At 40.9% G+C, this 25,147-nt stretch overlaps 2 protein-coding genes across 5 annotated transcripts in view; one reads left to right on the top strand and one right to left on the bottom strand.

Annotated features, from left to right (window-relative positions):
* The window catches only part of PLAGL1 (PLAG1 like zinc finger 1), a 43,839-nt gene extending 31,796 nt beyond the window's left edge, over nt 1-12,043 (top strand). For all 4 annotated transcript variants that reach the window (XM_042889072.1, XM_042889078.1, XM_042889083.1 and 1 more), the window contains 5 exons: nt 833-945; nt 3,537-3,686; nt 6,781-6,900; nt 8,507-9,003; nt 9,348-12,043. In XM_042889072.1, the coding sequence (XP_042745006.1) occupies nt 833-945; nt 3,537-3,686; nt 6,781-6,900; nt 8,507-9,003; nt 9,348-10,623 (2,156 nt within the window). In that variant the 3' untranslated portion in view covers nt 10,624-12,043. The remainder of the gene's footprint in view (nt 1-832; nt 946-3,536; nt 3,687-6,780; nt 6,901-8,506; nt 9,004-9,347) is intronic.
* A 3,357-nt stretch (nt 12,044-15,400) lies between these two features.
* ZC2HC1B (zinc finger C2HC-type containing 1B) lies at nt 15,401-24,865 on the bottom strand. Its single transcript, XM_042874598.1, has 9 exons — nt 24,842-24,865; nt 24,185-24,221; nt 22,840-22,904; nt 20,538-20,657; nt 19,749-19,887; nt 17,823-17,947; nt 17,329-17,431; nt 16,276-16,354; nt 15,401-15,425 (listed from the first exon to the last, which is right to left on the bottom strand). The coding sequence occupies exons 1-9, from the start codon at nt 24,863-24,865 to the stop codon at nt 15,401-15,403; spliced, it is 717 nt and encodes a 238-aa protein (XP_042730532.1).
* Nucleotides 24,866-25,147: the final 282 nt, after the last annotated feature.

Raw genomic sequence — 25,147 nt, 5'->3', positions numbered from 1 at the left:
CTTCAGTGCAGGCTGATGTTTGGATATCTTCTGGAGCTGATGTGACATTTAATAGGAAGCTATCTGTTAGCTCATTTGAGTTTATGCAAGTACAATGAATGTTAAATCTGTAATAGTAAAAGCCATACGCTATTGCATATCTTTTTCCCAAGCCATGCAAAGAAACAAGAAAGTGTATTCAATGAAAGACAAGAAGCAAAATGGTAAGTAACATCTTTCATCCAGCATGCAAACTCCAAAGAATATAGGGTGTTAAATCACTTCTTGCAGCATCTTCAACTCACATTATAAAAAGTTTCAATGCTCAACCTTGAGCAAATGAACTACATGCTCAGTGTGCTGTGTAAAATTAGCTCTGCCTAGATGACATTTCAGAAAGGGAATAGCAAGATGCCTGTTACACTGCACCATTGGTTATAGGTAGGAGGTAACGAGATGAGTAAGACAGGTAATTTTGTTTTTTTGTAGATCTTCTCTAATATCAGGAGATGACAACTTTCTCAAGTATGCCTATAAGCATAGTGCTGTGATAACATCTTGTACACTGAAGACAGTCAGCCCATTTGAACATTGCATGTTAATGTCCTGGTGTGGATTTTAAGCACTTTTGTTGATTGTATTCAATGGAAGTTCCATTTTTACAAAGCCTCTTACAGGCTTGGATCCTCTTCAGACTCTTAACACTTTGAACGGTTTATCTGGTATATTTATCTTGAAGAAGAATTAATGCATTCAGGACTACTATGTTTAAATCCATTTTCTTAACTGTAACTATACAAGAAATAGTTCATTGTGTCTGCATTAATATTAGTCTGGTCTTTTTTATTTACAGTCCTTGGAGTATTTGCAAAGAAAGTAATACAGAAGAGAACACAGTTTGGTCCTTACGTTGGTCAGCTGTCTACAAAATTGACCTGCTATGATGAGAGTAGGCTAGTTCTGCAGGTAAAAACCCTGTGCCTTACCATGAAGTGTGTATGTGTCTTTTAACATTTCATATGGGCAACTTGCCTTCTGATCTAGTTAATTAATCGTACTTCTGATCTCTATGTGTGAATTTAAGTCATATTATTGGATTGCACAGCATAGCCTGAAGTAACAAGATCTTCTTGTATGCTGAGTTTAGTTTCCTGCTTTCTAGTTTTATCACTTCTGGGGTGATTTATCTATTCATCTAACTGTTCTTGATAAATTTTTCATGGAGTATAACTATTTGATGTATCCAGGGATAGTACTGTCTTCCCTAGTAGGGCTGTATTCACTTAGTTTGTTCAGCCCAGAGCTGAGGAGTCTGAGAGGAGGCCTCATGGCAGCCTACAGCTCTTCATAAGGAGAGAGTGGGGGCAGCACTGAGATCTGTTCTCTAGTGGCAGTGACAGGACCTGAGAGAATGGCATGGAGCTGAGTCAGGGGAGGGTCAGATTGGGTGTGAGGAAAAGACTCTTCACCTGAGGGTAATGGGCATGGCACATTCTCCCCAAGGCCGTGGGCACAGCCCCAAGCTGCCGGAGTTCAAGAAGCCTTTGGACAATGCTAGGGTATGAATTTTGGGTGGTCCTGTGTGGAGCCAGGGGTTGCACTCGATGATCCTTGTGAGACCCTTCCAACAAGGGATACTCCGTGATTCTATGAATTAGAACCAAAAGAATTTGTACTTTACACCATTTTATTGGGAGGGTCATGTGTGTGCACTGGCTTAGCAGTAGTGGCAGAAATATGCACTAGGACACCTGCTTAGTAGGAAGGAACAGTGCAAGAATAAGGAAGCATTCCTTAATTATGTGATTGTGCATAAACTTTGACAGGCAGTGTAATAATTCAGTTTATTTGGTCAGCTTCTTATTTTTAGAGCAGTTACTATCCCTTGCTGCATAAGCATGTGCTATTCATCCGATCTGGACCATTTACACCATTGTTTGTAATTTTTCCACGCACATGATGGCCTCTGTAAAGACCAGCCTAGCTTAGGTGTATCTTCATGAACATTTTTTCCCTTATAAGCTTCTTGGGAGTGATGGTTGGTCATACTCGTCTTATCCTAGCTCTCACCTGCACAGGTGTCTCTGTCACACAGCACATCTACATTCCAGCCACAGCCTCTGTCAGAACTCTGTGGCAAGTCTTGGTTCTTCCAAGACTCATCATTTAACATCAGTCCCTCTCACCTTCCAAGAGAGAGGGTCCTGTTATTTGCTGTATGTCTTCATTTGAGTTTTCTTCCTCAGAAGCTTGGGGCTGGAATACAGGCTGCTTTGGAGAAAGGCATACATACAGATAATTCTGCAGTTTCATTTGAGAATGAAAATTGTAGGTCCGTAATTGGTGTAGACTTCATTTGCTTACAAAAGCCATATGAATGGTCTGCCAGGAAGGTAACACTGTCCTTCTGTGGGATTTTCATAGCATGATGACACCAGAGAGCATTAGTTTCTTCTGTCCCTATGTAACACTTTAATTCTTACAAATGCGGAGAAGGTAAGGTACATATCCAGCAAGTTTGCGAGCATGGATGAACTAAGCACCCCGTTCCTTCCTCTCCACCAAGCCATTGCAAACCGCACCCTATGCTCTATCGGTCAGCCCAGTTTGCTTCAAAGTGTACTGTGATAAGCACAGTTCTGATTGATGAAAAGAGCATTTCTTCACAAGAAGAGACTGGACTCTGACTTTTCCTACATGGCAGCAGCAGTTGCCTTGGCATTTCTCTTAGCAGCGTTCTGAATGTGATTAAAGTGGGACTTGTCCAGCAGGCAGGTGTTTCCATTGGAAAAATGACAAAGTTGGGTAAAACAGTCCTCAGAAGCAGTGGAGATAAAACTTGTTTTGCAATTAATGGTTAGCTTAGGTGATTATTGGAACCAATACATGCAGTGCTGGCATCTGTTGTGCAGCTTCAAATATCTACGTTCAGTGTAGTGGAAAAGCAACTGTCCTGTATGAGGTTGGGGCTGTTTACTCATAGAGGCATTCCCTTGAAATGGAATCTAGGAAGAATGAAGTAAAGCAAAATGAATGAGGTCTTTCTGGCACGATTGTTCATTTGTATTTAATTTTACATTTTTAAAAACGAGATGACTGTTAAAAAGTCTCTTTGGAATTATTACACAACTTGTGTGATTGTTCCATGCAAACCAGCGTTAATGCAGCATTGAAGTTTGAGATTATCAGCTACTCAGGAAGTACATTAAGGCACGAAGCTTATCTTCTTACCTGCTTGCACTTAGTTCTTGTTCTTATAATACTATCTTCATATAACATAAAAAATGAGAAATATAAACTGGAAATACATACAAAGGCCTTACAGCTATTTTACTAGTTGCGTGCCTCAGAAGATACTCATTCTTCACTTTCTTTTGCACTTGGTGTTCTCTAAGAGTGATCTATTTTGAAACAAACATGATTTCAAAGAATTTATCACCACAATAAGGTAAATAATTGGTAGCCCTGATTCCAAATTTTAAAAAAAAGTTAATAAGTCTCTGTACAGGACTTAGTTTTTACCATGTTATTTCTCCAACCCACCCCCTTTGTTTCAGGTATTGAAAGATGGAGGGAAGTACTTTCTGGACACTCCCAATGAAGACTGTGGAAACTGGATGATGTTTGTCCGGCTAGCCCGGAACCAAGAAGAACAGACCCTTGTGGCTTATCAGCACTGTGGAGAAGTCTACTTTACAACTGTTAAGGTAGTTAAACCCACATTGCTTCACCTGTCATTCAAATGGCAATTTATCAACAAAGATTCTGAAAGACCAACCCGTTTACAGATGAAAGATTGATTGTATTCAGGCAACTGGTGCTTTCGTACGCACCACCTTTTATATCACTTAATCCATAGTAAAGCAAGCAGTGTATGGGGTTTTCCAGTGAAAGGTAATGTGTACATATGCTGTGGGTATTGAAGAAACTGAGCAGAGAAATGCAGAAATATCGTTCGTGGTGGCAGTGTTTAAACAAGAACACTGCAAAGTGTTACCATTCCAGTTTGAAATTGGCACGTTGGGAGATTGTCCTGCAGGATTACCTTCGAGAGTGCTTCTTCCTGGAAAGCACTTTTCTTTATTGCACTTTTGGGCACAGGTTGTGTTCTGAGCACATTAGAGGATTCTAAGTAGCTTCTTCAAGTATTGTTTTCTACTCTGATTAAATTTGAGGACTTAACTGCAGAACTTACAATACTATAATGTTGCCATGAAACAATCAATTTATAATAGGGATTTTGGACTGTGCCTCTGTCTTAGGAGAGAAAATAGAGAACTCTGTATTTGTAAATTACACAGGAATTTACACACTGGAACAGGTTGTGGATGCCCTGTCCCTGAAGGCACTGAAGGCCAGGTTGGATGTGGCTCTGGGCATCCTGGTCTGGTGGTTGGCGATCCTGCACAAAGCAGGGGGGTTGAAACTAGATGATATTGTTGTCCTTTTCAACCCAGGCCATTCTATGATTCTGTGATGATTCTATGAATATGTGGTCTTCTTGGTTTTTGCTGTTTTGGACACCTTATCAGACTTTTTTTTTTGTTTTTAAATCAGAACTTAACTCTTACACGTGTAGGAAACTGAAGTCTTCATGTTGAACATTCCCTTTTTTTTCTCCCCCTTTTTTTATTCTAAGTAAATGCCTGCATAGCACTGTGAGTAACGTAGGAATAAGAAAATACTAGTCATACTTACCACACAGTGATGGTGTGAGAATAAATTAATGGTGATAACACTTTGCATCTTCAAAGTCTTTTATAACACAATTTTTCTTTGGATGAATAGTAAAGCAATTAAAAAAATCAAAATATAGCAGTATATTCCAATCTGTGATGATGTTTAGGCTGTTTGGAATTCTGATTCAGTCAATACAATTTTAAATATATGTTGTATGTGTAGAACTGAGAGCATTAATCATACTCTATTTGGAAAGCACGAACAAATGTTTTTTCTAAGCTGCATATTTATGAAACTGGTGACTTAAAATTTCCAGTAGAATTTAAATACTGTATTGACACAGCTCACTGCTTTCAATAGAATTGCTCGTGAGCATTAATGGAGAGTTGCATCCTTGTCGTTATTAAAATGAAGAGTATCTTGGGATGAGTAATGCGCTTTGGAACCCTTACTATGCACTGTGGGGAGTTAGCCTGTTTTTCTCACTCCTAAGTCCTGGTGCCATTCATAGTACTGTGGCATCCTGCAGATTTTGTCCAGGTCAATAAGGTAAAATAGCCTTCTGCTACACTGAGGCACACCCTGCTGGTCACATTGTGAGGCTGCCTTAGGGCTGGTTATGAGGATTTTTTCTCAAGAGAGTTTGAATATCTGATGAGAGTGGAAGTATTGGCTCCATTGTTTTTACAGAAAGCTGGGATATCACTTTAGAGTAAAGGCAGAAGATTTTTAGTGACTTGAAATTGTGGCTACAAAAGCATACATATATGGATGGATACATGTATACTTTTCTCCATCTGGAGCACATGCAGGAGCTCAGTGCATGATTGGTCTCCTAAATGATGTTTCTGCCTCTAATCCTTTGCAAAGTGGAAAATTCACTGTGTACCATTTCTGTTTAGGTCAGGTGTTATTGGAACATACAGCTGACCATGCTGGTTGTAGTAAGCAAGCATGTTTGTGCTTCAGAAGTTCAGGTTTTGGACATTATGCATACAAGTATCTGCCACCTTCTAGCGTTCACAGTCTAACTTATCTTTCACCTACAATGCTTATGCAATGTTGATGTTGTAAGTGCATTTTAAGATGTGATGGCAGCTGAGTCTTGTTCCATATGATGTCTTTCCAGGCTAGTTTGTTCTTTCTAGTGGCATAAATGTAGTTTAGTTGAAACAAAACAACAGGTACAATGCAGTTTGGCTGTGCATCTTTTGAAAGGATGTTAGTTTTGATTACAGGTGAATAAAGTGGCTTACAACGCCAAGAAGTCATATAGTTACTTCTCTCCTTTCCTTCTAGATATGTAATAAATCTTGAGCCAGTTAATCTAATCACTCATCTTTCTTTTTCTGTCTGCTGCTGTATTGACTGAAAGTACTTTATGATGAGGTGGTAGTTCAGTTCAAGATTTGCTGTATGCATGACTGGATGGAGGACTGCAGATTATGGACTTCCTTAATCCTGTGTAGGAAGGCTTCAGTGAAAGAAGGGCAGGGGGTACGAAATAGCTTGTACATTGAATCATTAAGGTTGGAAAAGGCCTCTAAGCTCATCCAGTCCAGCCATCAGCCTTTTGCCACCATTCATATTGAGCCTCACCCATTAGAGCCAGTGCATGTAAGTATGCAAGTTTGATTTGAAGTCCACACATTAATCACTCTGAATCTGTGCATCCAAGAGGTGTTCAAGCTGTTACACATTCATTATGCAATTTTCTTTTCCCTATACCCTGTAGTTAGGTGTCACGTTCAGTGGGCTTTAGGAACATCAAGGATATTTCTTGGACAGACTGCTGGACATCTGGACATCACAGGCAAATAAATCTCACTGAAGTTGGGAGGGCTGAGGCATCTGTCCTACTATGATCCCCCAAAATCTCTGTACATACAGGTCTGTTTTTAGAAACTCTAAAGATTCAAACCTTTCAGAGTGGATAATAATGCTCAGAAAGTGTTTGTTTGAATCTTGAAACTAAGTTACCAGTAATTTAAATAGATTCAAAGAATGCAACATGAGTAATGATAACAAATTGCATCCCCCTCCCTCCAGTCTTCAACATAGTATTATTTGATGTAGGTAAACAGGCATAAGTAAATGTGAACTATTTTCTTCCATTCACAGCCAATTGAGCCCCACACAGAATTGAAAGTATGGTACGCTGCCGATTATGCCAAATTTATGGAAACTTCTGCAGTCTTCATTAAAGAAGAATCTGATGTCAGTCCTTTGCCTGTAGTAGCAGTAAGTACCACTAATCTACATTGAGGCTGTCACCATGTAGTAAATTGTGACTATTTACATGCTCTGCGTGGTAATGCTAGAGCAAGTCACAGAATAGTTGGCTAACACAAAGCCAGGAGCAATTTTAAAGGAACAACTGTCCATAGTAAGGCTGCTCTTTATATCCTGTGTTTGTAATCTAATGATGACATCAGACATATCCAGAAGTAGTGATTCCATGGGGTGTGCTGGAAAGACTTATTTCACTTAGGTAGCCAAGCCTTAGATGTCTGTCTAGCCTTAGATGTATCTCAGCAATTCCCATTTGTTATGCCATGACCAGTTGTTCAGATAATGCACTGATTGCTTCAGTCTTTCCTGTGTAATAACCCTTCTGTTCACCTTTCTCTTTGTATGATAGTAAGAATTCTTAAAAAGACAGGAAAGGTTTCTGAATACTGAAAATGTAACTGTGAAGACTGATATCTAAGCTAGAAGGAAATGTTAAACAGAGAATACAGTTGAACTTGGAATTCATAGGTGCTCCAGGTGCTCCCTATTGCTTCATTTGCACAGAGGATTTTAGAGCATAGTCCAGAAAGAAGGCATAGAAGAGCCATAGCATAAAATACAGAAAAGAAGGAGTAGGGCTCTTTGTCTCTGAATAAAGACAGAGTAGACATGGCTTCACTATGTTCTCCAAAGTAAGCGAAGGACAAGGGAAAATAATATCACTTTGTGAGAAGTACAAACAGCTGAGGATATACAGGGCTATACATCTGGAAATACATTTTGTTAATACATTTTGTCAGGAACTGGTGGTTGTTTTGGGCTTGGTTTTTTTGCACAGTTTTTCATTTGAATGTTTTAAATGTCTGTATTTAAAATATGTTCAATTGAATCCAGTGGAGTTTTTATTTTCACAGAAATAATTCCAAATAATACAATGCTTGCAAAAAGAAAACCAAACAAACACAAAAAACCGAAAAACTTAAATGTCTTTAAGGATAGGCTTGATATCCCCAAAACTAAATTGTTCCATTTTGAATTAGTAAAGTCTGATGTCCAGCATGAAGCAAAGTGAAAAAGTCTCTCCTGGAGGCATTGACTACTGCCTTCTGGTAAAGGGGTGTGGAGTCAGCCAAAAATAGAGGGAAATCCTGTATGGTAAACTACATTTGTGTGCAGAAGCCTACCCAATTAGGCAGGCCCTAGTTCTGTGATTTTTGTACAGTTGCAATAGCAGATAAATGATGTCAATCCAAGGTTAAAGTACAATTCTCAACTGCTTTTATAAGTAATTCCATAATAAGAACAAATAGACTTTGAAATTCAGTACACAGAGATGAGCAAAGGTGAAGGACTCAGTACTGCTACAGTAAATGCTAAACACAAATGTGGAAATCGGTATTTAGTCAATCATTTTTTATTTTTTTTTCCTCTTCTGGTTTTTAGACTCCTAGAGAGAATCCGTTTCCTGCTGAACAGCAGTATTGTAGTACGCTGAAGTAAATATGACCAAGGACAGCACGTCCTGGGAAAACCCAGAGATGATGTAGTGTCAGTGAGAATATGACCTTTCCTTAGAATGCCTAATAAGAAAGACCTGCTTCTGTTCTCGTTGCAGAAAGAGCCTGTAGACCCTTGGATATGCTCCAGCTGTAGAAGTACTTTTGCAACTTTTGCTCTGCTGGAATCTCACCAGTGCATCAATAAAGACCGAGTCCTTACCACCAGGCTCAGACCACCAAATAAATTAGGATCCTTAAAAGCAAAAAACAAATTCAAAGGGAAACTGAGAGGATCGGCATTAGGCAAAAGCATTGCTCAGTGCTATGGGACCATTTCCTGTTCCTCTGCTGCGAAGCTTAGCTGTGCCAGCTCAGGAAACACTTGTGATGCTCTTGTGAGGTTTATACCTAAATGGAGAAATGGCCGGTCTTCACTGTTGAAGGGAAGAGAAGTGAAGCAGACAGACAGTTACCCTTGCCGACTCTGTGGGAAGATATTTGATTCCATTGAAAAGCTCACAGTCCACGCTTACGTGCATAAAGCGGAGCGCCCCTACAAGTGTTCACAGCACGGATGCACAAAAGCCTTCATTTCCAAATATAAACTGCTCAGGTACAGCTCTGAAGGCACTCCTTTTCTTGTGTGGGAAAAACAAGGACATCCTTTTCTTCTTCAGTGTCCTTGTGACAGTTAATCCCCAAGTTCAGTTTTCATATTCCCGTGTTTGCAATAATTGAGGAAACTAGTCTCCCTCAATTGCTATTCAGAAAGAACCTACTGTATGCTTTATGATTAACACACTCCTCTAAAAAACAAAAAAGTTAGGCTTTTACTACTAATAATCTGAGAACTTGTGAAAATGCCTTCCTTCAAGAGGGCCAGTGTTTTCAGGTCTTGAAGCTGCACTGTGTACTTGAGTAAATGTAAATGCTGATTACACTTTTCTTCTGTTTTAGGCACTCAGCCACTCATTCTCCACAAAAATCTCACCAGTGTGGCTACTGTGAAAAGACATTTCATAGGAAAGACCATCTGAAGAATCACCTTCAGACTCATGACCCAAACAAGATGGCTTTCAAGTGTGAAGAGTGTGGCAAGAAGTACAACACCAAGCTAGGTTATAAGAGACACTTGGCTCTTCATTCAGCCACCAGTGGAGACCTTACCTGTAGGGTATGTGCTCAGGAGTTTGGTGGCACTGAAGTTTTGCTGGAACACCTCAAAAGTCATGCAGGGAAACCAACTGGCAACACCAAGGAAAAGAAACATAAGTGTGACCATTGCGAGCGTCACTTCTATACCCGTAAAGATGTGCGGCGTCACATGGTGGTTCACACAGGTTGCAAAGACTTTCTATGCCAGTTTTGTGCCCAAAGGTTTGGGCGGAAGGACCACTTGACTCGCCATACAAGGAAGACTCATCCACAAGAACTGCTCAAGAGCAGGTTGCAGAATGGTGACTCGGTAGGTCTCCTTGACCAGCTTTTTCCATTCAGACTGAAGGAAGATGCCAGCATATTGTCCCCTTTTCCTGAAAGGGTCTCGGTGCAGAATGGAATTTTGAATAATTCAGAACCAAAGGAATACAACTGTTCACATCTTCATCCCCAGACAAGCGTACAAACTGCTCTTCCTATTGAACCTTCTCCTCTTTTGCAAAGAATGGGCTGTGCAGATAGCCTTGCAGCTGTCCCTCCCACACCATGCTCAACAGCCATCCCTGCCAACCTGAACCTTCATCAGTCTAATAAATATGACCTTACCTCTACCTCATTTGCAGCAGGCTCCCTCAAGAATCTTCCTATCAAAGTGGATGTTAAAGGTTACAACGTCCATCTTCTAGAGGACCTGCCACTACCAGAACCTCAATCTCTCCACAAAATCAGTCTGGAAGAAACTTCCTCAGGGCCTATAGGTGATACTAACAAATACCCAGTGCACAAGGAGACAGAGACAGCAGCTGAAACTACCAGCATGCCTTTCATGGATCTCACTCATGTGATGAGTTTCTGGCAACTCCCACAAGGTGACAACCAGAGCACTACTGGGGATATCGCAATGGCATTTGGTCCAGAGGAACCATCACAGAGGCTGAATGGCCTCAGCCAACAGCAAGGTCTACAGCTAGCAACTGGTGGCATGGCCATAAACCAGCTGCATCATCTTCCTCGCTCTTTTCCATCCACTACAAATTCTGTAACGTTGCCTCATTTTCATCATGCCTTCAAATAACTATGCTTTTTTTTTTCTTAAAAAAAAACAAAACAAAAAACTGTGCTTCTTACTTAAATCTGTTAGGAAGGGTATTTTTTGTTTTTCTTCTTTTCTGTTTCAAGAAAAACTGTCCCAATTTTTTTTTTTTTTTTTTTTTTTTAAAGCATGTTATGGACATGGTAGTTCAATTCAGAATGTTAATAAACAAGAAGCTCTATTTTTCATACTATTATTAATTTTTAGCATATGACAATAGTAGGACTAACATACTTCCCTCAGTACCCTTGATATTCTTGTTTCTTACCTTTTAAACAAACAGCTTAATGTCTTCAACAATAGCAAAGCCTCATAATAGGCACAATGAAACTATGGCTGCCACAATAGGAGAAATAGGGTAAATGGGAAGAAGGAGGAAAGAACAGAAGAATAATTTTAATGAGCCATAAATCACAGGAAATGTATACGCATGGCAAACTTAAGGTGAATAATTTATCAGTGTGATACAGATTTCTTCTAATTAATTACCAAATTTTATGAATCTTTAAATCAAAATGATTCCAAGAATAAATCTTATCTTCTAGTTCCACTCTTTTAAAACAAAGAAAATCACTGTTGTGATTACACCTAAGTAGACTTCTTTATTTTCTCCTAAAGTGCACTTTGGCTTTGTGCATCTCCTGCATTTTTCCCAGGGCTGGAAATAACTACCACTGCTGCATGGTTACACCAAAGCAGATGTCTTGTATAGATGTAGTTTTCAGAACGGGAGATGAATTTGTCTTAAAGATTGGAGATTGCACAGGGGAGCCTCCAGCCAAGGTCTGCCTTCAGTGAGGCTGTGTTAGGTCCCCATGCAGAAGAGCTTGTGGTGGTTACCTCAGGATGGGCCTCTTCAAAACAATGGGTTGTGAACCTGTCTCAAAATGGCATAGGAAATCAGCAGGTATGATAATGGTTAGATCATCTTCATCCTGTGCTTTTTGCTGAGTGGTATTTTGGTAGTTTCACCCAAATCAGAATCACGACTTACATTTGCTTCCTATAGTAGACTGCTATATGTTTCCAGCTGATGTAGGTGTTACAGCCCTGTCCCAAGACCAACTAGCAGAAATTGCAAAAAAATCACATCTCCTAGTAGATAACATTTAAACAAACAAACAACTTCAGAATTTACTTGCTGCCTTGCATAACCCATTCTTAAAAAAAAAAACAGAACACCATTTTAGCATATGATGCCATTACTAGTGGGTTCTGTCACAGCTGAAACAGATGCAGAGTTTCTGAATCAGAATATGCAATCTCTTGTACTAAATTCACTTAGAATTAATAGTACCTAATGATAATTACAGATACACCATGAAGCAAGCTTGTTCTCTTCTCCCTTGGTAATCACAGAACTATTTCCAGGCAACTTCAAATAAAAAACAATATTTGTGAATCACTGATTGCTGTTTTGCTGTTAATGAACTGTAATTATGTGAATATTTTTACAAGTTTATCATTATTTGGATTAAGGGAAGGTGGAATTATTGGGCTTTGTGCAGAAATATGTTCTTCAGATACACTGGAGAAGTTTTCTTATTTTTAAAAATCTTGGCATAGGGCAAAACAAAATAAATTTTAACATCATCATAGCAGGGATAGCAGTAGGAAGAATAGGTTCAAGTCCAGTTAGCAGTTGTTCAAATTACAGTTCAGTGAAGAGTGAAAAGGTTGGAAACAGTGTTACATGCACATCTTACAACTCGTAATTCTGCTCAGACTTGGAAAGCTATGCGTGTACCTGTTTACTGCATTGTTTTCCTTGTTCGTGCAAATTGCATTCATGTGGCTACATTCAAGCTTATGTACTTGTAAACAACAAAAAAAAAAAGAAACAACACCAAATGATGCATTCTTGTACATGCCTGATCATATATGATTAGCAGACGCTTTGGATTGTGCTTTTCTAAGAGGTTTGATACGTTATGAAATACTCATCTTTGAATTAAAATAAGACGTTAAGAAGGAAACGCTGCAGTGTTGCACAACAGCCACACTGTGAGCTACTCACTGCAATGGGAGCAGAGCTCTGGGCTGCCAAGAGACATGCTGGGCCCTGGTTGCAGTCTCTTATGAAACACTGAGGTACATTAGTGAGAGATGTTGGTCATACTGAACTGCGAGTTAAAGGCTAAGTCTCAGTCAAGTACAAAGTAAAAAGGGCTTGGGTTGGAAGGGCCTCGAAGATCATCTACTTCCAACTGCTCTGCCATGGGCAGGGCTGCCACCCCCTACATTGGGCGAGATCAGGCCGCCAGGGGAGAGCAACCAGTTTTGCATTAAAACTCATAAAAAGCAGACTGCAACATCGACAAGTAAAACACAGCACACCGTGGTGACACCTGCAAGTAAAACACAGAAGCAGACCTTAAATAGGTGCTGCTGCTGCTTTAAGTCTCCAGTCTATTCAAAATAGCTTTTCTAGATTCTTGACATCGTAAATATAGACACAGCTCAGCAGCAGTCCATATATAGTATGTGGTAGAAATATCCTAGTACAACACAAATGAAAAGAAAGAACTATTTTTGCCTGCAGATTAGCTGTCACCACTTCATTGCAAGATCTTATTTATGCGTTACCAAATGTTAAGTCTGCATAGCACGCAGCTTCTATGCTGACATGAAAATGCACAAGTCAAACATATCTGTGCTTAATTCTGCACAGCTCTGGGTACATATTACATACTATTCATACACCTCTTCCCTAAACCAGGATAACCCTGGTTTATTTTACATCCCATCGCCATCATTGTCATCTTGTGCTTGCCTGCAGCGCTGCATGCTCCACACATGGGCATGCTCATGCTGAGCTCAGCAAAGCTGTGTGGCTGAAGCCTACAGAATGCAGCCATATGCTCCAGCTCACAAGGCACAGAGCATATAGCATCTTGGTCTTATTTCTCTCCTTAAAAGCCATCACATTCTGTGCACAGTTTGGAAGAAAAGGTTTGGGACATACAGCCCTGTAGAGCTCTGATAGAGCAGGGAGATCCCACCCAGGTCTGGCACTGAGCCTCCGCAATACCTCAGGGTATTTTACCTCACGTTATATTAGACATGAAAACAGTCTGTCTATCCATCTGAACTCTGCTTGGACACGTTTGCTGCTAAACGACAGAATTCCTGTAATCAAGAGAGGCTGTGAAATTGAGAAACTCGATGAACATCTGCTCTCATAGAGAAAAAGCACTCGTTTGAAAGTGAGAAGATGGAAGCCACGTGAACCTGCTGAGATAACACCGAAGTGTAAGCATTGGAGTTGGCGGAACAAAAGAATCTTCAACCTATGTATCTTCAACACACAACTGTTTCTAGTGTTCATATCCCAGCCCATACCGGGGAACACATTCATTACTTTTTAACTCTGCTTTTATTTCTAAGTTGGTCCTGTTCAGACTCTCATTTTCTTAACCCGTGAGTTTTTACAGACAGTCCAAAATGGGACAGCAAGTTTCATATATTGATGATTGGGTGATACATTTGCTATTAGCAGAGTCTGTAAGCACTGTTCTTCAGTACAGTGTTCTCAACCCTAAAGTTCAGCGTTCTCTAAGATGCTCAAAAGTGATTTGTGGAATCAATACCAAAAACTTCTGAACACACCCAGGAGAAAACGAAGAGGGACTAAAAAGGGCAAAGGAGCACTGCTTTAATACACCTGGGCTCACTTTGAGCCTGTTGTGTGTGTTTAAGACCATCTAGCTAAGGAAGTTGCACTTGTTTCAGTCTCATCTTTTTTATAGCTACCTATCATACTAGCTAGAGGGTAAGGTCTTCTATTTATTACTGCTGTGTCCAGCTGCTTTTCATTTTCCTTAAAAGCATCTAAGAAACAAGAAAACTGCTCATGATTTTTAACTGAAAGCATTGTTGGAAATTGGGCTAAAAAACAAAAAACAAAAAACAACCCACACTACCACCACCAAGCAAGGTGGTTTAATACTGCTAATGAATAAGGTGGCCAAAACATGTGCCTCCACATCCTTCTGGCTTAGTAATCAGTTTCCAATAGCAATTGAATTTTTTAAGGGAGAGTGAGATTTGGTTTTAGTTTGAGCTTGAAGTGCTTTAAGCTGATGTACCACATACACTGCCATCTGTTGCTTAGTTATCACTAACATTCATCATTTGTTGCTTACTGGAAGATTCGATTAAATAACGTATAAAGAGCTTCAAATTGTTCATTTTGTTCTATATGCCAAAGCAAAGTAATGCAGAAACAATCCCATGGCACAGGATCTTCCTACATTTTGTCGAAACCATCACAGAACCATAGGGGTTCAAAGGGTCCTCTGAAGATGACCGAGTCCCACCCCCTGCTAAGGTCCCTGAGAGCATGTTACACAGGAAAGCAGCCAGGTGGGTCTGGAACATCTCCAGAGGAGGCGACTCCACAGTCTCTGTGGACAGCCTGATCCTGTGCTCCATCACCCTCACAGGAAAAAAGTCCTTTCTGATTGAATGGACCACAACCTTTCAGGTGATGATTTAATTAGATTTTGGCAACTCGTACGGATGATCTCACAGCTTTAAAAAGGACAGCCTGAAAGCTTTATGGCCAAGGGAAAAATAAAGAAGACAGAACTTCCATTATTATTTTTAATTGGAGATGGTACCTGTGGTATTATTACCACTGCATCAAAACAGACTGAGCTGCAGCACTTGGGGTAGAAGGAGGTGCTGGAGGATCACATAGTTAAGGCCCATAGTGCTTCTGCAAAACACCTTAATGTGTCCCTGGCAGGCAGCCACTCTATCTTCTGGTCTGTGTCTGCTGTCTGAAAGCAGCAACAAGCCACATACTGGTTATTTACACTGAAACACATAACTCCCTTTTAGCTAAGATGATTAAATCAAAGCAATAATATAAAAAGGCTTAATTTTAAATATTATCTTGGAGGGCTGATTCCTTTCAATATCTTTTGTAAACATTTAGCATTTAAGTTTTTATGAACAACACAACATTACTCTCTCCAGAGGTTTTCTTGCCTCTTCTCAGGTGTTTGTTGCACTTTTTATTTTCACAAAACCATCACACAAAGGTTAAACTCATAATGTTTTTAAGTGAGTGAAGTCAACTTCAGGAAACAGAATTTTTCAGTTAGCTCAAGGACAATCTGTAAGTGTTACACAGGTCAAGGAACTGCTTGCTTTTGTCTTTACCTTTTAGATTAAATAATCCTTAGAGAGATTTGCAGCTCCCTCAGCCATTTTTCTGATACCTCCTTCCTCAGTACTGAAATCATACTCAGAATCTGCCACCTGATAGCAAGGAGGCCAGGGGCACTTCCTAACCTCTGCTTTGCTGATTAGCACGCCCATCTCCTGTTCTGTCCAGCCTGCACATAGGCTGCACTGTCCGCAGTGCAGATGCTTGGACTCAGCCATGATGCTACAAAAAGATGCCTTCTCCCCAGGCCTTTCGGCCCAGAGGGTCAGAACTAAGCCCTGAAAATGGTGGTATGATCAACAGATGTCTGTTGATGGTCTGCGAGCCCTGCATGGTAACCCTAAGAGTTCATACACTGTTCATATAGGAACTCTATGTAGAGTGCAGGAGAGCACGAGACTTGCTAAAGATGTCTGTAGAAATAAAATAAAAAATTAAAAAAAAAGAGTATTCCTTACCCAAATTGTCCAGCAGATTTTTTTACAGGAGACACACGCAAAGGTTTTCTGCTTTTTTGCAGTGTTTCCTGAGGAGTCTCTGCAGATAATTATTTTAAGATGTTATTTGGCATAAAAAAATTCTAACGTATGTGAACCTAAACTCCAGAAATGTAAAGATAGAAGATACTGATACACAAATACATCAAACTGCACTGATATACAAATAATAATATCATAGAATCCTTAAGACTGGAAAAGACCTCTAAGCCATTAAGTCCAACCATCAGCCCATCCCCATCACACCCACTGACCACATCCCTCAGTGCCACATCCACACAGCTCTTGAACACCTCCAGGGATGGTGACTGCACCACCTCCCTGGGCAACCCATGCCAGTGCAGCACCACTCTTCCTGAGAAGAAGTTTTTTGTAATATCCAACCTGAACTTCCTCTGGAACAACTTTAGGCCATTACCTCTCATGCTATCACTGCTACCTACCCACCTCACCACAACCTCCTTTCAGGCAGTTGTAGAGTGATATGGTCTCCCCTGAGCTTCATGTACTTATGATCACTCACAGATGACACCACAGTTAACTCTATAAAGCATCTTTTAAACAGACTGGTTATGATTGCTGGTAGCAGTGAATACTAGCAAGCATACTGTACTGAATCCTGATTAGAGGGAACAATTTTAAGGACATGGCAGTGTAATTTTTAAGGCTCAATCAACAAGTGAGAGTCATATCAAATGAACAACATGCAAAGCCTGATGCTTCATCTTAATTGACCTGAAAGATAAAGAATGCGATATTATGGAATCGTTTATGGGAAAGAGGGAACTCGTCTCCCAGACAGCACACTTCAGGTTTATATAGAAGCTTCTGTTTGAGAACATCTAACTTAAAAGGCTAAGTCCCTTCTTAGAACCTACTTGAAAACCTCTGTGCATGAAACTGGCGCAATGGATCGGGATGATTTGTATTGCCATTTGATATCAGCAACATCCATTTGGAGCTGGTGGAGTCTGTTCTAAGGTAAACATAAATATAGCTAATTGAACTCCTTACCTGGAGTAGATTTTTCTGCGTTATCAACCTTTTGTATTCTCTTCTCATGCGGTAACAGAGGTGTGACAGTTGGTTTTTTTCTCTGAGTCACTGGTTGTTTGCCCTAGGGTAAGAGAATAAGATGCACAGCGTACGCAAGAAGTTCACAGAGCCCCACAACAATTCTCCAAATTGCTGAAGCAGTGTTAGAAAAGGACAAGTGCACCTGCTCCCATTAGGATGCTGCTTTTAAGCCTAAAAAGCACAACAACATTTGTTTGTGTTATTATTTTTAATAAAACAAAAGAGGAGCTCACTTAAAGACACCGCCAATTAGCTCTGCTTTTCTGGTTCCCCAAAGATGCTTAGACCTTTCGTCTTGTGTCTTGCATTTAGGAAGCTTACCAACTTCCCTGGAACCTTAGGTTAAATATTAAAACAGGTTTTACTCAACCTAAAGTACAATTTGGCAGATCTGTCTCAAGGACAACGCAAGTGTGAACATGTTTGCTTACCAGAGGCTGTTTGGTGATCTTGGCGGCAATGGCGCGGCGAGTAGCTTGTTCTTCACAAAATTTGATGTGCTTTGCTGCTGCAGCCTCGTTGAATCTTCTCAAGCAGAATGGACACTGAATATAGTCTGATCATAGGAAAGGAACAGGTGGTGTCACAGCTGTTATAGCACAAGAAAGGATTTGCCCTACTTCACTGAAGTACCCAAGATGGCTCCATCAGCTGGTGATCACAGTAAGCTCCCATCAGCTCTTAATGTCTCAAAAATTAGAAAATTAGGAGAATTACAAGAAAAGCACTTAGGATCCTAAAGCACATGCTTATGGGATTAACTCAGCAAATCGCTACCAGAAGGAAATCCCTGGGCATTAATAAAAGCAAATTAAAATAACTTTGACCTAGGCCCTCTCTCTCAAAATTTCACATTAAAAAAAATCTGCAGTTAAAGCAATATTTAGAAATTCCTTGAAGAGTCAAAATATATTTCAAGACTAGTTTTTAAGTGTGGCCATCAACATTCTCATTTATTTTAGTGAAATGCATTTCCTTTGGACACTGCTTAAAATATTGCTTAAGAGGCTGCCCCAGTCAGCTAAGGGGTACTAAACAGCCAGGTTTCTAGGTATGAAGTAGTACTGTGAAGAACACACAGTAGTGCTTCCTACAGTTGCTTCTGGCAGTGTTATAAGCTCTGATTCCCCATTGCATTTAGCACTGGTGCAGCCCTACTCCTCTCAATAAATGGTCCGTGCTCAGGGTCAGCATTCTTTCAGCTCAACACAGTCGTGCTCTGCCAAAGCACTACATTTATCAATCTCAGACTCCCAGCAGTGGGAACTGGTGCACCAAGGTTTGCAATCTATCTGGAGAAGGAAGAGTGGGAATGGGAACCTCTCTCCTCCCCACATTACATGCTCTTTCTCTCCAGCCCTGAGCTACTGGGTATGCATCCCCACCATGCCCCTCAACAATTGGCCTTTCCCCAGTTCCTTTCTCCACAGCTCCCCCAGCTCTTGCATAAATCCAGTTACTCAAAAGAGAGAGAAGGAAAGGGAGGGGTTTGCTCTTAGAGTTGGTGGAGTCAGATGAGAAATAACAGAGTAATTAAGGTACTCAGCAGTGGAAGTTCAGAGAAGAGCTTGACCCCAATTAGGGAGAGAAAACATGTCCATGCTTATACTGCATTGCTAACATCTAGAAGAGGAAGAAGACTGCAGTCCTCACAGCTGGTTTTGGTATCAGTCACGAACTCCTAGTCTGCATGGGAGCTGCAAGAGCCCTCCCTCCTTCTTCCCTCCCTCTTCCTTTATGGCTCAGGAGGGACTCTGCAGATACCTTTTCCAAGATTGCTCCTACATTTCATAAATCATCTATCATGAGGAATATTGGCTGTACATTTCTGGATCTGTAACTTCTAACACGGTGAGCTCTGGGTACAGACCACACCTGCTATTAGGAGTCAAAGCAGTCACGTTTTCTAAATGACTTCCCCTAATGGCACAGCTGGGGTGGGGAAGTGGATAGTGGAAAAGCTATCACACAGTAGCAGGAAGCCTATATGCACTACATCCGATCTGAGTGGTGAGTCTGTGTGTTTTGCACTTTGTCACACAATGGTACCATTTGCAGTATACAGGCATCCCAGCTCTCCTCCCAAAGCACTAATGCCTGGCTCCAAACTTGCCACTTTTATAAGCCACAAAGGTTCACCTATCTTTCTATTTCTCCCCACTTCCTCTTCACTGCACTGTTCCTCAAGCCAAGAAACACAGAAAAAAAAAAAAAAAAAAAGAGTATGGAAGGAATCAGAGTTCACATGGTGTTGTGCAGCGAGGTACAAAACTGAAATCCAGCTGTACATAATAAGAGCTCATCGCTTTGCTAGAAATCAGTACAAGATCAAGAATATGATAAACTGAGCCACAAACCTGGATTGATGCTTGGTGGGGGAGGAGGAGGAAGAGGACGACCTTCTTGCATAGCTTTTGTCACTTGTTTGGCTGATTGAATGGCATTAATAAAATCTGCATGGTGCTGCCTCCAGTTAGATTTCTTCACCGGCTGATTCTGCAAAGGAAATTAAGGAAGACACAAACTTCCTGTGAGGGACAGAGAAATGTCTTCAAGTGAGGGTTCTCCCTTTCCAAGAGAAATATTACCAACAAAATAAACTTTCTTTTTTTTTTTTGAAAGGCACAGGAAAGCTGAAGTAGCCTTCTGACACCTATTAACAACAGCAGCAAATAGATAGGGGAACAAAACACTCCAACAAGAACACTCTGGTTGTGGCAGATCAAAGGGTGCATAAGAGGGAATGGAAAAGACAACATGATCACCATCATTTTCAGTGATTTGGTATATCTGGGTAAAACTATACACATATGCATGTCTTCCCATCCTCATCATCATCATTACACAACCTTGAAGAGAAGGCTGCAGGAAACTTGCATAGTACTTAGAATACACAAAGGGACATTTCCCAGAAAAGCAGAGACACTTGGTGCCTAGAGTAGTCACAGTATCTGCAGGTTTGGCTTCTGGACTGAAAATATTCTCCAATACCAGCAGCACACAGAGTGGGGAGAAAAGAACTTGGCACTGAGTCAAGAACATATGAAAGAATCGCAACATCCAGGCTTTGTCCTGGGAGGAAACAATCACCTTACCAAATGAAAGACTTCAAACAGAGATCATATGTGCTCCAACGTTAGCCATACCTTCAGCAGGGGCTGCCTCTTCACAGCTCCGATATCAGTTCCCTGCACCCTCTGCTTAAAAGAATTGAAGGGCTTGCGCTTCTTGTTGAAGACTTTCTTGCAAATGGGCTCATGCCTCATCTGGGATGCAAAGAAAAATCATTGCTTATGGGCTATATCATGCTTTGTTAACGATGCTTTAATATTCATTAAATTCAGGCTTTAATATTACTTGTATTCGAGAGTAGGGAGCTGAAGCAGTATTTTTCTCCAGGTTCAGTTTCACTCCTCAAAGAGTTCATCAGAACTTTTTTTTTTTTTTTTAAAGCTGCGTACAGCTGCACTTTCACATGCCCAGAGACACACTGGAGTTCAGCAGGGAAAAACACATGCAGAGAATCACAGGTTGGGGCTGCTCGCAATCCCAGTCTCACTGGACTCTTTCCTTGGCTCCGCCACATTCAGCTTCCTTTCTTTCTTGGTTTAGAGGGAGAACAGACTGCTCCTGTTCAAAGGGCTGATGTTTACATTATTAGTCCATTGAGTTTAGATAAGTATTCCAGACTCAGTGCTCCACTGGCAAACAACAGCCCCGTTCATCCCATCAGCACAGCCAGAGCAGTGACAGCCTCGGGCTGAAAGGGAGCAGCTGTGTAACAGCTCGCAGTAACCTGACAGCTCAGAGCGAAGAGAAGAATCATCTGTGGCTGAAAGCACACGGAGCTCCTAAGTGGAGATATCCAGGGTCCAATGCATGGGAGACATACATCACACAACAAAGGAGGATTTAAGATTCAGAAGTGGCACAGCTTTCTAGCTACAACCTGACCCACCTGCAAGAGCATGCCCGATTTTCTCTTTATGAGAAACGCAGCGAGAATGAGGACACAACTACATCTTTACTCCAGTGCTGTGGATTACACACATCTGAGACATCTGCAGCTAGACCATTACAGACTCCATTCCCACCCCTCTTTACCTATCCATTCCCAACCCTCAGTTATTCATCTTCTCACTAATTTACCTTTGCTGTCTCCTCACTCACTTTTCTCTTCCCTGTGTTGTTTGAGTTACACCACCATCTTATCCAGGCATGTCAGTATCAGCTCTGCTGGACCAGGAATTTTCTTCTTTTACCACAACACACCTTTCTAAATTCTCATTTCCCTTTGAGCCTTTCTACTCACGTGCTTCAAGCCCTTCTGCTTCTAGCAATGTTTGACAGCAAACTTAAGACAAGTAATTCCCTGTAGGGCGCACAGGATGCCAGATACATGGGTTTTTCTCACTGATGAGCACACCAGCCCATATCACCAAGAACAGAGGCACTGCAGGGTTTGTACCACATGTAAGTCCTAGTGATGAGAAACCTCCTGCCTTCCTGATCCCAAAACATACATAGCTGTCTAATCAAACAAATTTCATAGTATCACAGAATTGTAGGTGTTGGAAGGGACATCTGAAGATCTAGTCCAAAACAGGTTTCCTAGGGCAGGTGGCAAATTTGATAGATCACACCATCATGTTGGTCACACATCTGATCTAAGATATCAAACACTGAACTGACAATTCCACGTTTGTCTCAGCACTCGCAATTGCTTGGTTCTGCCATTTCCCATCCTTCCTCCCCCCCCCCAGTTCGGGTTTTAGTTATACCACAGCATTGAACTGAGAGAAGGAGGGCTGCAGGCAGAGCCAACCCTTTCAGAAGAACTCTGCACTTGTGTTGTTTTAGGCAAAGGGTGAAGCCACCCATTTAGTCTGTAATCCAGGGATCAGTGGGGTCAGCGGGAATCTTTTCATTCACTTCAGCAGGCTTTGGAAGTGAGCCAGCTGCCTGCATTAGATTGTCAAAGGGACCACTTATCGGATGGTTTATTAGCCTGTTTCTCCCAGGAAGCCTAAAATAACTAACCCTGTCTTGAAACACGGAGCACAAAGGAAACTTCAGGTTGCAGGATGTGACACAGGTCAGTGATTTGTGTCTCAGCAGGGAAAGAACACTTTATTTCAAACATGACACGGTTGAACCCAGGTGATCATTATGGTTCTTTTCAACCCAGGCTATTCTATGATTCTATGACATAGAGCAAGAATTAGCTATCAGAGAAGCAGACAAAGAAAGATGAACTGCAATCTTGTGCTAGGTCACAGTATTTTTATGAACATTCACCTATTCTCTAATCAGGTTTACTAAAGAAAGCAGTTTTTAGATTATTTGCTGTTCGACGTATGTTCAACCCACCTCTCCTCCTTTCCCAGTGCCCACCCCTCTCAGATAAATGCACTGACGTCCCCATTTAAAAGAAAAGCATAGTCTTACCAGAGCATCTTGTGCAAACTGTCTTCCACAGATTCTACAAGGAACCAAATCTTGACTCCTGGCAGCTGTATAAAAATTCAGACCAACAGTCTCAGTTTTGCAGTACAGGAGTGCTGCACTTACACTACAACCAAAAGTCAGACCGAGCCCTTAAACTGCTGGAACGTTCTTTCGTTGCCAGAAAAGGACCTCTGCAGTCATGAACCTTTTTTGCAGAACCACTTTATTTCTCTCACTCCCACAAAGCACGAGCTTTCCTTTACTCCAAGCGACACTTCTTGTTCTCCACATGCCTGCTAATAAGGCATCTCCTTTCATAATGACACAAGCGGGAGAGGAGAGGGGATGAAGGAAAAGCACTCATTAAGTCATTGTGGCATGAATTCTGGGAGGAACATCAAGCACAAGTGATTTGCACCCAAACTTCTTTCATTTTCCATACCATCAAGTAATGGCAGCATAAGGCCTCACCATTCTGCAGGCCAGAAGGGATCACACCGAGTACACCACCTTCATTCTTAAGACAGACTGTTGCCACAAATGTCATTTCTAGGGTAACATCTGTGTCCAACAAGACTGACTTTGCAGATGCAAACTGTTAGGGGGTTTTGCTTTTAAATCACCTTCTATCAAAAATAAGTTGAAGTTACACAGAAGACAGTTCTATGACTCCAGTACTACTTAATTCTCATTTCAGTGCAGGGATGTTTCTTGCATTAAGCAAAAACAGCTTTCAGAAATATCTGAACATAACAAAGAGCCCTTTTCACAAGACTTGTAATCTACAGAGGGAAAGACGTCTACATTTAAGCATTCCTTACCTGCTTTGGCTGAAACAAAAGGAGTCTTTGTATTGCTGAGCAGGAGCAGATGTGGAACTGCTTTTGTTACCTCTTCACTCAGATATTACCACACTCCAAGGCACAGAGAAAAGTTACTACAGTATTTCACCGATTAGAGGAACAAAAGCAATTCTGTAACTTCTCACTCTCTTTCTATCAGCTGTTTAAACTACACTTCACTTTTGTTTCCAAGAAACACCTTTCTGCATGTCTGTGCTTACTCTAAATTATACTCTTTCAAGTGTCCCCTTCTTCCTGTCCCATCTCTTCTTGTTTGCATCCCCTCAAAGTTTCGACCAATACAACTTCTTTCAAAGATTGTCATTCAATCAGCAGTGGGAAGGCAGGACAAATGACTGCATATTACACAGGACAGGTGACTTCAAACATATTCAGTGACAGGTAAAGACTAATAAAGAACACAAGCACTGCCTTGAGTAAATTATTTATAATAAAACACATAATTACATTCCACACAAACCACTGAAGTGTCTGTTACTCACTTGTTTCATTTAGCTCCTGTGCTGGTATCTGGCTCATCTTAATTTCTCAAATTTACTCTTCAGTGCTGTTGTCAGGAGCTCTAGGTGGTCAGCATTCATCATTCAGAAGGCCAAAGTTTATAGCAGCCCAAGTTACCATGTGTCACAGTTAACAATTATGACACAAGCAGACCCCGCTTAAGCATGTGAAGCACATGAAAACCAGTATAGATACAAGCTGAATGAAAACTCCCAAACTTTTTCTAATGTAACAGTTGATTTCTATTTCTTTAACATAAAACTTGAGCAAAACTACAGTATGTTTAATCTTAACGTGAATGCTGTATTCAGACTTTGGCTTTCTAAGCAGCAATGAAGAAACTTTTGGACATAGCTGTTCATTCAATTATCCTAAAACTCACTACTTTATCAAAATACTCTGCAAAAGCTTTTTCCCCCCAGTATAAGCAAGTGTTAAGCCCTCCTGTTATCTTGTCTCCACCTAGTGTTCATATAAAAGAGGAACATTCCAGACACTTGTAGTAGTCAGTCCACTCTACTGTTTTGGTTTCTCTGTTCCAGCATAACAGGCTGCCTTCTCACTCAGAGGCAAATGCTCAGCTCTAAAAATCAAGGGTTGATGTATTCACGAGTACAGGAAGTTTCAGAAGGGCTGACTGCAGATCTCATTCCTTTATTCATGGGTACAGACTGGTCACCAGAATAATTCTTATGTACAGTACAGTAATTTAAGATCACAGTAAGTCTGCAATAAAGGCTTTCTGCTCACCTTCAAAAAGCCTTTGCAACAGTTGTGTTAGGTCATAAGCCTGTATTTCAGTGAAAGCAAACTAAATGCAAGACGAAGAACAGTATTTGAGGAAAATCCAGACAATGGCTATTTGCCATCTGCACCACAGCTTTCTAAATATCTACTGTTTGTTACACAATGATTGCCATGTTGACTACTTGAAGCAAAGTTGC

This window comes from Lagopus leucura, unplaced genomic scaffold (genome assembly GCF_019238085.1).
Source record: "Lagopus leucura isolate 7727_CA_CO unplaced genomic scaffold, USGS_WTPT01 Super-Scaffold_73, whole genome shotgun sequence".
Lineage (NCBI taxonomy): Eukaryota > Metazoa > Chordata > Aves > Galliformes > Phasianidae > Lagopus > Lagopus leucura.
The sequence above is the reverse complement of the archived record's forward strand: the minus strand, read 5'-3'. Positions and strand labels throughout refer to the sequence as shown.

Coding starts and splice junctions, on each gene's coding strand:
- ZC2HC1B (XM_042874598.1), bottom strand. CDS start 24,865: ATGAATAAAGGAATGAGATCTGCA. Junction 17,432..17,822: donor AGATCACCAAACAGCCTCTG/GTAAGCAAACAT, acceptor CTCTTACCCTAG/GGCAAACAACCAGTGACTCA. Junction 15,426..16,275: donor AAATCTGCTGGACAATTTGG/GTAAGGAATACT, acceptor TGCTGCTTTCAG/ACAGCAGACACAGACCAGAA.